This window comes from Mirounga angustirostris, unplaced genomic scaffold, assembly GCF_029215605.1.
Source record: "Mirounga angustirostris isolate CCGP_5_RB_7025 unplaced genomic scaffold, mMirAng1.0.hap1 SCAF_3, whole genome shotgun sequence".
Lineage (NCBI taxonomy): Eukaryota > Metazoa > Chordata > Mammalia > Carnivora > Phocidae > Mirounga > Mirounga angustirostris.
In genome coordinates, this window is record NW_026991711.1 from 9,252,658 (window position 1) to 9,263,932 (window position 11,275).

Here is an 11,275-nt window from a genome sequence, read left to right on the forward strand (position 1 = left end):
GATAATGTCAAGATATCAAAACTTTATCTCTTGGTGAGTGGGAACTGTTGGTCAAAGGGAGAGGTATGGCTTAGTTTTTCCTGTTAGGAGCCTTGAAGAAGTAGTTGTCTTTTTAAACTATGAAGACATGTTGAATACAATTAAAACTTAAATTAAAACCTCCCACTATAGGGGCGCCTGGGTGGCTCAGTTGGTTAAGCGACTGCCTTCGGCTCAGGTCATGATCCTGGAGTCCCGGGATCGAGTCCTGCATCGGGCTCCCTGCTCGGCAGGGGGTCTGCTTCTCTCTCTCTGACCCTCCTCTCTCTCATGCTCTCTCTCTGTCTCTCTCAATAAAATAAAAAAATCTTTAAAAAACAAACAAACAAACAAACAAAAAACCTCCCACTATATTGATGGGCTGAGAATACTTAACAGTAGAGCTAAAGAAGTATGTCACCAAACTGAGAAAAGACTTAAATATCTATCAATTTTCTGATCTTATTTCACAGCCTGTATATGTAATTCTACCTTTGAGCAGCAGTGATGCTATCAGCCCATGTGGTTTATCTAAAGCACAGGCCACTACAGCTATTTAAAAAAACAACTGAGGACACTATAGGATTCTAAATCTGCAGGACTTACTAGGAGTGTTCCCTAGTTTCCCAGAGCAATGTAAACTCACAGGAATCCCATGGGTCTCTCTGAAATATACTCTAACAAGGCTGACTTGGGAAGACAGGCAAAACCTTAGAGTAATTCAGATGTGCAGAAACTCATTTCCCTCCAGTTTACAATCTTTTTTTTTTTTTTAAGGCCCACATGGTCTTAGCTTGGGTCCCATAAGAAAACACCACAGACCCCAGGAATTTATTTTCTCACGATTGTGAAGGCTGGGGGCATGAGATTAGGGTGCCAGCATGGTCAGGTTCTGGGGAGACTCTTCCTGACTTGTAGGCACAGCTTTCTGAGTCCTCACATGGCAGGGAAAAAGCAAGCATAGACTAATCCCCTCATGAGGGCCTCACCCTCATGACCTCATCCAACCCTAACACCATCTCCAAATACCATCAAATCGGGTGCGAGAGCTTCAACATATGACTTATGGGGTCATACAAACAATTCAGTCCATAAAACCTGGATGTTCATGCCTGCTGTCTGCCTGGGGTAGGCAGATTCTAAAGATAACCCATGCCCTTGTATAGTCCTCTCCCCTCAGTGAAGGCAGGGTCTGACTATTGTGAAGGGATTTTGCAGATACAATTAAGGTCTCTAATCAGGTGACCGATTTAATAAAAAAGGACATGACCCTGGTGGACCTGACCTCATCAGGTGAGCTCCTTAAAAGAGAGACTGGGGCTATCCCAAAGGTCAAAGAGATTCTCCTGCTGGCTTTAAAGCAAGCTGTTGTGAGCTCTAGAGGTGCAAGAAAAATGAATTCTTCCAACAACCACGTGAACTTGGAAGAGGATCCTGAGCCTCAGATAAGACCAGGTTCCAACCAACACCTGATTACAGTCTTGTGAGACACGAGCAGAGAGCCACGAAAAGCCAGATTCCTGACCCACGGAAACAGTAAGATAATAAATGCAGGAATGTATGTGGCTTTAAGCTGCTAAGTTTGTGTTAACTCAGTAGCACAGAAAACTAATATACTGCCACAACAATCTTAGCCAGAAGACAGTGCCTAAACATGATTCAGATAGATGGTAAAAGATGGGTAAAGTTCCATATAGCTCTTTAGACGCAGATAAACACAAATTCATCTTCCAAACTAATTCTGCTTATTGGTTTAAACGATAAAGAGTACTGAATCACAATAAAATTCCTGACATCTAACAAGCTCATTAGCTAACATCTCATCAACTGCTTTTAGTATTCTCATCATTTTTCATGTTAGCTTAACTTTCTACCCAGGTCTTTCTACCAAGTACATAGAGTAACACAAAGCCAGTCACTTAAGTACACAATTATTAAAGCCTAAATATTTCATATTCCAAGTTCTCAGAAGGGACAGGAAAAGATGAAGGCAAAACTACAATCTGGTCACTTTTCCTGCCTTTCTATCCAAAACTTAAAATTTTTAGAATTTGGCAATCACATTGAAAAATATATCCCAATTCTAAGCTCACTATCAAACAAACAAACAAACAAAACACTGAATTTTTCTAAGACGGCCCCTAACGACCCCCACCTCCTGGTATTCATGCTCTCGGTAAAATCCCCTTCCTCTTAAGCATGTGCTGGATTTCATGGCTCATTTCTACTGAAAACAAAATGGCAGATGTGATGGGATGTCAATTCCAAGATTAATTTGTGAAAAGACCATGGCCTCCATCCTGGGCACTCTCTCTTGGATTACTCTCCCAGGGGGAAGACAGCTGAATGGTGTGACACAGCCCCATGGAGAGGAACCGAAGCCTGTCAGTAAGTACCTGAGCGAGCTTGGAACAGACTCCCCTTCCCCACTCAGGCTGAGCCTTCAGATGAAACCACAGCCGTGGCCACGGCAAGCTCAGGAGAGATCTTAAACAAGAGGCACCCAGCTAAGTCACACCCAGATTATGGACTCACAGAAACTGTGAGATGATAAATGTTTGTTATCTTAAACCATGAAGTTTTGGGGTAATCTATTAAAGAGCAAGAGAGGTAACTAATAACCTACCACCAAACGTAAGCTAAAACCATTAGATGCTTTGAGGCAACAGTATAAAAAAAAGGAAAAAAAAATTCGATAAAAAGATAAAAGTTCTAACCTTGAGTGCTCTTCCTGAAAGACCGACAACCTCGCCATCTTTGGGCTCCACCACTGTAGCAGTATTCACATCACCACTTCCTGTGGTATCAATGATATCAATGATTTTTGGTTTTCCATCAGTTGTAACCTGAAAAGTAAGAGATAATTAAAATATAAATTATAGATTTAATTTTTTAATCCTTAAAAAAGCAATGCCAACCTCCATATATGTGCATACACATACATGAAATACTCTATGAAATCTGCATTCATTTAAAAAAGAAAACTGAATTGTTTTAAGCCAAAAGTGGGACAGATACTTACAAAAAATTTAGTCATGGAAAGCACCAAAGAATCCTTCAAGTGATTTTATATATTCAGAATAAATATTTACTAAGCATTTACTAAGGCCGGTGTTGGGGACATACAGAGAAATGATCAATACACAGAAGTCCCCGATCTCACAGATCTTATGTTCTACTCAGTCAATAAACACGTCAAATACGTAACACGCCAGATGGTGATAATTACTATGGAGAAAAATTAGGCAGAAAAAGGAGTTAGTGTAGGGGTTTCAACTTTAACGAGGTTGGTCAAGAAAGATCTCACTGAAGGTTAACATTTGAGAAAAGATCTGAAGAAGGTGAGCTTTGGGTTGGACAAGCACAAAAGTGTAGGGAGAAAACATGTAATAACATGTAATTATGGGATGTCACACTAGCACTCAAACTTATTAAGTTCTAAGTTCAAACTTAACATTCAAACTTATTTCTCTCTAGGCTTTGCCATCTCAGGAATTGATACATACCCAGATATTCAAACCAGAAAGTCAAAAGTCCTTCTTCTCTGACTCTTTATTCTAGTTTACTCCTCACGTCCAATCTCTCAGGAAGTCATCTTCATTCTACCTCTAAAATACAGTTCAAGTCCATCTTCTCCCCTTGATTTTCCCCACCAGTATCCAGACTCTCTCCCCACCATCACCCCCTTGCCTTCATAATGCTGATGCTCCTTTCAGGTCTCCCACAGTCTTGGCCCCCACCAAGAGCAAGTCAAACAAGCTGTACGATGCCAGTCTTCCATGTGGTATCCTACAATGGATCCCAATGCACTCACTACAAAAGTCTCTGCGTGACCTGGCCCTGCCACATCCGGTCCTGTACCACTCTAACCACACTGGCCTCCTTTCAATTCCTGCCATGTGCCAAACTTTTTCCTGCCTCTCAACTTTGTACCACACAGTCCTTCCGCTTGAATCCTCTGTCTCTTCAGCTGTTCCCTAGACATCCCAATCTCATCTCTCAGTTTCCTACTAAATGTCCTCTCTTCAGAAAGGCCTCCCTGATGACCTCTTCTGTAGTTGCCATCCTAAACCTGAATCTTTTTCTTCCTCACTGTACCTTGTTTCCTTCACAGAACTTCTAACTATACAGCTGGCTGATTCCTGATCTATTTCCACTAATTAGAAGAGAAGTTGTATTAAGGGGAAGGACTATGTCTATTTCACTCACCAAATTCCCCCAAACCTAGCAGTGCCTAGTTGATACTCAATACATATTCAACGACTGAATGATCGTGCTAATTTACTCAGCATTAAGAGTGATCTTCCTAAGGCCTGGTCTCTTGGCCAGTCCAAGAAACAGCAGTACTGTATTTTCATACTGCTTTTGTTGGAAAAATCATTTCTGGGCTCGCCTTGCAAAGGGAATATCTAGCATTCAAGATATATGTACTGAGTTATTAGCAGGAAATCAGGCACGGAGACACAAAGACTGAAAAAAGAAGACAGCTACTCTCAAGGAAAAAAAAAAAAAAGCAATGTAAAAAATGCCAAGAGTATCACAAAAGCACAAGGTCTTCCAACTCCTTTTCCACCTGGAAAACTCACACTCTAAGTTCAAGCTTAGCATCTCTTTCTGTGTTTTCCCAGGCATTGCTTTCTTCCACCCCCACCCCCCAAATGCATGTGTCCTTAAAGCTCTGCAGTTAAGGGTTACCCAAGGGGGGAAGAGGGCAAGTCACCATGTGAAGGAAACAAAGGCACACATGGTTTTCTTTATGAGGCAGAAGCAAAGGGGTTCTTGATGGGCCCCAAATCTTATTCCAATAACACTGCCATAGAACCACCAGGGGCCATAAAGGCCTTCCAGGCACAGCTGTTTTTTGTTTTTAATGTGTAGTAATTTTTAAGCTAGAGGTCTATACTATTTTAGATTTTTTTTTTTTTTTGAGAGAGAGAATGAGAGACAGAGAGCATGAGAGGGAGGAGGGTCAGAGGGAGAAGCAGACTCCCTGTGGAGCAGGGAGCCCGATGCGGGACTCGATCCCGGGACTCCAGGATCATGACCTGAGCCGAAGGCAGTCGCTTAACCAACTGAGCCACCCAGGCGCCCCTGGATGTCTATACTATTAACAAAATAAGTAATATACTCAGAAGGCTCAAACTCATCACCAAAAAATTATTGTGGAAGTCATACCAAACTCTAACAAGATTATGATAAAACTTAAATCAGTTACTGATTTTGAAGGGATTGGCTAAATATCTTTAGAAGTAAAATGAAGGAAAATGTAAGAAAATCTACCAAAATAAAAAATGGAAACAAGAAGAAGTTAATACTCCCCTATAAAATTAAAACTAGCCAAATCATGTACTAAGAATTTAAGAAAACAATTGATTTTATATTTTTATTTTTTTTTAAAGATTTTATTTATTCATTTGAGAGAGAGAATGAGATAGAGAGAGCATGAGAGTGGGGAGGGTCAGGGGGAGAAGCAGACTCCCTGCTGAGCAGGGAGCCCGATGTGGGACTCGATCCCAGGACTCCAGGATCATGACCTGAGCCGAAGGCAGTCGCTTAACCAACTGAGCCACCCAGGCGCCCGAAAACAATTGATTTTAAAAAGTATTCCAAATAAGTATGAATTTGAAAGCTAGGCCACAGCTCTAAGAACACAATCACCTATCTTTATCTTCTCATTCAATGAGCAAACAACTTCAGTGACCTGAGATTAAAAAAATCACAAGAGATCACTAACAAGCCAGACATAGATCCCTCTCATTAGAAACCTCATTATCAGTGTGTGAGCAAAGAAGAAAGCCTAACGGGATTTACTAACTTATCTACCATCTACTATTGCCACAAGCTTTACTTATTAGCATCTCTCTTTCATTAAAAATTCTTATACATGCAATTTTCTATCCCTGTACCTCTTTCTTCTCCTTTAGGTAAAGGCAACCACTCCACTGGAGACAGGAAGACAGAAGAGGGAGTTTGGAGTTAGGAAGAAGAGGTTTTAAAAAAGGCAAACCAGCTGAAGATCGCAATGGGAGCTTTGGGAGAAGAAAGAAACTGAACTGCTACCATCAGAACGAAATCCCTCATCTTTGTGGGGGCGAGGGGGCTGTATTACAAGACAAAGAGGGGACCGGACCACTGCCAGAGTTGTGAGTAGAGCTAAGGTAGTAATACAGTCCGTGTACTGGGGTGGGGGGTACTGAGAAGTGCTTACAGAGCTATGTTGGCTGGACAAAACAAACTGCCCAAAGATTTTCCCCAAAATTTCAAGAATCTGAGTTACTTTGTGTCTCCACTGAATTGATTATGGTCAGGGAGCTGGTGAGGGCAGTGAGATATTCATTAAACATTAGAGAGTCAAAAGAAAGGGGGGAGGGGAGTTGCAAATTATCCTAAACAAAACAAAGTGAATGTATAAGTATTTACTTGAAAATATTCTTTTAAGCAAGGGAAGATATTTCATAAGCAAATACTATTAAATGACTATTATTCTCAATAATAGTCTGTCATAAGAGCCTGTCTGATGAATGACTCAGACAGGCTCTGCTTTCAGAAAGCTTACAATCCAGTTGGAAAACAAATCAGTAAAGCGGTAAGTGCAACATAACAATAAATAAAAAAGGTAAGGACAGTATCTATGAAAACATATAGAACATAAAATGCAGCGTCAGGGAATTCAGGAAAACTAACCAAGAGAAAGGTGATAAAAATTAAAGTCCACTGCATAGTACCTAATATTAACAACCAATTATATACCTATAATTTACTTACTATACTCTATTATTTTACTAAATGTAAAAAAACGGAAACATTTTTATAGTGCCGCTTGTAACCTTCTTCCCCCAAACCACTTTTCCTCCATGAAGATATGCTGCACCATACTGCACACACATATACATTTTTTTCCATTCGGCAAAAATATTTAATGTTGTGAGTACATTTCATACAAAATTAATCTGGATATCTGCTGTCAAAGAATTTTAACTTATGCAGGAAAAAAGGTTATGTAAACAGAAATATTAAAACGAAACATTTAGGTGATGTGGGGGAGGGAGGGATCTGAACACACTGCTATGAGAGCAAAAAAGAAAAGAAGCACCGAAGTAACTGTTGGCAAGAATTGGGCCTTATTCATCTTGAACCCTCAAGTCCTAACACAATGGTGGACACACACACATAAATATATGCTGGGGGTCTGAATTAAATCAGTAGATAGCCGAAAAGCTAATAGGGTCAAGACCCGAGTGGGTCTTAAAGGATTAAGCAGGAGTTTACAGGTGATGGTGGAAGGCTTGCAGGCAGATTAATTTATATGTTGAGGAAAGACCTGAGGGTGGGTGAGTGGAAAGGGTGGACTGTTCAAGATGGAAGCAAAGGGTTGACAGCAGGGTGGACAGAAGTAGGGAGGGGAGAGTGAGAACCAAGGCACCATAAGGAGGTCAAGCTGGATGATAAAGGGCTACACAAAATTCAAATTTTGGAATTTTTATGCAAAGGCAACTAGGACATCAAAATTTAAAAAGTTTTGTTTTGTATGAAACAAGGGTGTTACAGAAGGTGTTTTCTTTCTTTTTTTTTTTTTTTTTTTGGAAAAATAATTTGGCAATGTGAAGGATGGAGCAGAGAAGACTGGTGGCAGGGAACCAACTGGCTACTGCATATTCTTTCCAGGTCCACTGCAAGTCCCACCCTGGCCGTGAAGCCAGCTCTCCTGCTACCCCCGTCCCCCAACCTTGGTGACACTTGCAGGAGGACATCTTTTAACTCAACCTTAGACATGTGCCTGGATATCTGCTGAGGAGAGATGTAATCATTTATTACTCCTCTCATGCTCTCCACCCTCTACTTTTAACAAGCCCAGGCAGCTGTCACAAAAGAGCACTGGGCCCAGAGCAGTCACCAAAGAATGACACCCCACTGCCTTCTCCAAAGTGTTCATTTGTGCCTCGAGTCCACTACGCAGACCCATCTGGCTTTCCAAATGTCCACTTTGGCCTTCTTTTTTCATTCTTTCCTTCCCTTTTATTTCTATCCACCTTCTTATTCTAATGATATATACAGAGATCTATAAAATACATTTGCTAAAGCAGGGAAAAAATCTTAAAAAAAAACTCCCTCACATGTGCAAGCCACCTTAACTGAATTTCTTTTAACTGGCCGTATTTATGTCAATATCTCCATTAAAGTTGTTAGAAGAGTTACGTTTTCATTTTATTTCAATATTTTATTGCTTGAACATTTGTTATTACATGCAAATATCTAATGCACATTTATCCTCCAGACAGTTGACTTAAATCCCAGCATAAACTCCTTCTAAATAAACCTGCTTAAAAAAAATTAGTGTTTACTTAACACTTTTCTTGAGCGCTTTAAAAAGTCACATGTAAATAATCCTCTCAATTAATTTTCATAGCAACACTGGATGAGAACTGCTATTACTTTACAGAGAGTAATGGAATGATATGATAAGCAGATTGGGAAGTTCAACAAAAGCATTTTTACTGAGACAGTCTCCTCCAAACTCTCCTGATCCTTTCATTATCCTGACAAAAGAACCAGTAAACACTTACCCAGCTGTTCTCCTCCCACTTACCCCTATAAAAAGTAAACATATACTACAACAGAATGGAAACCATCACTACTCTGTAATAAAGCCTCAATGAGGGGATGGCTGTCACTGCTGTAAGTCTTCAGAGTTATTAACACAACAGCTGTACCACTTGAGCTACCAGCAAGGAACACATCACTTGCTCTTCTGACTCACCAAAGCTGCCTGGCCTTGCCAGCCTGAGGTGTGTGGTACTCCAGAGTGCTGCTTAAGAATTAACAGGAGGAAGCAAGATTCCTAGAGGGATTCTATACAGTCAGCCAGCCTGGTTCCCTTTTTACCCCCAGCATGACATCCTAACGTCCAAAACTGCTACCTTAATTATTAGAAAGCACAATAAAGGATCCAGAGGCCAGAGAGAACTTGGGAGAGGAAGAGAATTATTAAACTTCAGCGTTTAGTGTAGAAAGGAGGATAAGATACACAGATGAAGGACTGACAAAAGGGAGAGCGCTGCATATCACAGGATTAGCCACGTTCGATTTTTAAGAGAGGGATCTTCAACAACGCTATTTTATGACTGTAGTTCAGTAAAAGGCTAAGGCTAAATTTACAAAAGCCAGACTCTGAAGACTCAGAATACTTTTAATCAAGAGACATTTTTGTAAAGTTACCTTTTGGTATGGTACTTTAAAGATTTCAAAGGTGCCTAAGGCAAAATTAAGTAATTTTTTAAAATCGTAATTAAAGTATGTTGTCTTACACGTCGAGGCTAAAAAAAAATACAGAAGCCTCATTTAATAAAGCCCGAAGAGTTCGCCAAAAACAAAGTAAATTAGGTTCTTATGTAAAATAAAGACTAAGCCATGCGTTCCAATGACCCTAAACAAGTACATTGCAGAAGATGGTTTAAAAATAGAACACATAAAACTACCAGAGGAAACAATTCCGGAAGTTGACCGAGTTATCTTCTTGAAACCCGGCTTTCATGTGAAAGATAAAACAATTCTCCCCAAAACCAAATCTCCCGAACGACAGCAATAAAAATGAGGTTCTGATTGGTCATTTGCCCCTCTTCTGTTTCCTCCCCACCCCCACCAATAATAAAAATCGTAAAATCCCCGTTTGAAGAGAGCAGACACGGGCCGGTGCCGAGACGCGAGGGACCTGCGGAGGAAGGCGGCGTGGTGGGAAGGGGCCCAGGGCCCGGGCCTGGCAGCACCCGGGCAGGAAGGGGATTCCTGGGGAAAGGCGGACCCAGGCACCCCCGCCAGCCGCGCCTGGCGCGCCGCTTTTGTCTGGGCCGGGATGACGGCCCAGTCCGCGCCCCCCGCCCGCCCTGCCCTCCGCCGCCTGCGGGTGCCGGCTCGGGCTCGGCTGCAGAGCGGGGTCCGGCCTGCAGGGCTCCGAGGCTGCGTCCCCTCCGCGCCCCCTGGCCGGCCCGCCAACCAGCCGCCCGCGCCCCCGCGCCCGGGCCCTCGGCGGCTGCCGCACCTGCATGCCCGGAGCCCCGGGGTCGACCCCCGTGTCCAGGACGGCGATGAGCACCCCCCGCCCGTCATACTCCGGGTAGCGACAGAGGAAGGAGGCGGCCCCGGTCTCTTTCTTGGGCAGGAGGCCGTGGAAGGGGAAGGGCTCCTCGGCCGCCGCGGTGGCCATGAACGCAGGCTGGAGGACGAGGAAGAGGCAAACTGCCAGGTTGCGCGCGGACGAGCGGCGCGAGGACACCGGGGCAGCCGCGGGCCTGGGCGGGGGCGAGGGGCGGGGCCGGACGCCGACCAATGCCGGCCGGCCGGGGGGAGGCGACCAATCACGTACAGCCACGTAAGCCAAAGGCGCCGCTCTCGGGAGCTTGGCCGGAGTGTTGCGCGGGCCGCAGTGTAGGAGGCGGAGTCTGAATATCCTGGTGGAGATTTTGGTTCTCGAACCTAGGGGTCTTAAAGAGGCCGACTCTTGGGAGTTTTAGGAGAGGACTGGGCTCGGGGTGAAGGGTCCATGTGCCCCGGGAGAGGCGCTCGCCGAGGAACAGGGAAGGAAATGAGCCGCCAGCGTGGAGTAGCTGGAGCTCGCTCCGGGCAAGTGATGGTTTGCGAACTTGAAGTCGTGGACGAAAGTTTTGGGTCGGCTGCTGCAGGAGCGCCCCCGACCCGACTTAAGGGAGGCGACTCTCGAACGCCAAACCCTCTGGGGTCGTGGGATATCGGCAGTTTGCCCGGACGTCGATTTTTGAGAGACAGTTTTTTGAGTCAGTCGTGGCGGGTTTGGGTTTCCCTGCCTGTCTTCCTGTGTACCCCTCTGATCGCGGCCAGGCCTGGGAGGAATGGGTGGGGAGAGACCAGCGCTTCAGACAACAGGAAGTGGGTTCTTGGGCGTTCGGTTGGCCTCGTGGGCGGTGACAAAGCAGGAGGCTGAAGTGGGCCCCTCCTGTCCTCATTGCTTCCTTATCTTTGACTCCCAAGATTTCTAAAATTTTTTTTTTTTTGGCCTTTAAATGGAAGTTCCTGGTTGTTCCTTTAAGGCTCACTCAATCATCGAGCCATAATTTTCAGTTTTTCAGACTCACAGTGACTATCAATTGCTCCATGCCGCACTAGTGGTTCTTTAATGGTCTGTGTGTCTGTATTCACGCCTGAGGAATCCTTGGCCTTTTCGTCCGCGCCCAAGACCCTTGGCAATCTGGTGAAGACCCTTGGCAATCTGGTGAAGCTTCGGGAC

The 11,275-nt window shown here is 43.8% G+C and overlaps 1 protein-coding gene across 10 annotated transcripts in view; it reads right to left on the minus strand.

Annotated features, from left to right (window-relative positions):
• Nucleotides 1-10,309, minus strand: part of TPP2 (tripeptidyl peptidase 2) — a 70,268-nt gene extending 59,959 nt beyond the window's left edge. For 3 of the 10 annotated variants that reach the window (XR_010409920.1, XM_054506404.2, XM_045869675.3), the window contains exons 1-2: nucleotides 10,055-10,307; nucleotides 2,736-2,864 (exon numbers count right to left, since the gene is read on the minus strand). Coding sequence is in view for 7 of the 10 variants with exons in the window: in XM_054506404.2 (XP_054362379.2) it covers nucleotides 2,736-2,864; nucleotides 10,055-10,219 (294 nt within the window). In the remaining 3 variants the exon portion in view is untranslated. Of the gene's footprint in view, nucleotides 1-2,735; nucleotides 2,865-10,054 lie in introns of all 10 variants that reach the window. The other 7 variants (XR_010409921.1, XM_045869676.3, XM_045869678.3 and 4 more) reach the window with 5 other exon arrangements.
• Nucleotides 10,310-11,275: the final 966 nt, after the last annotated feature.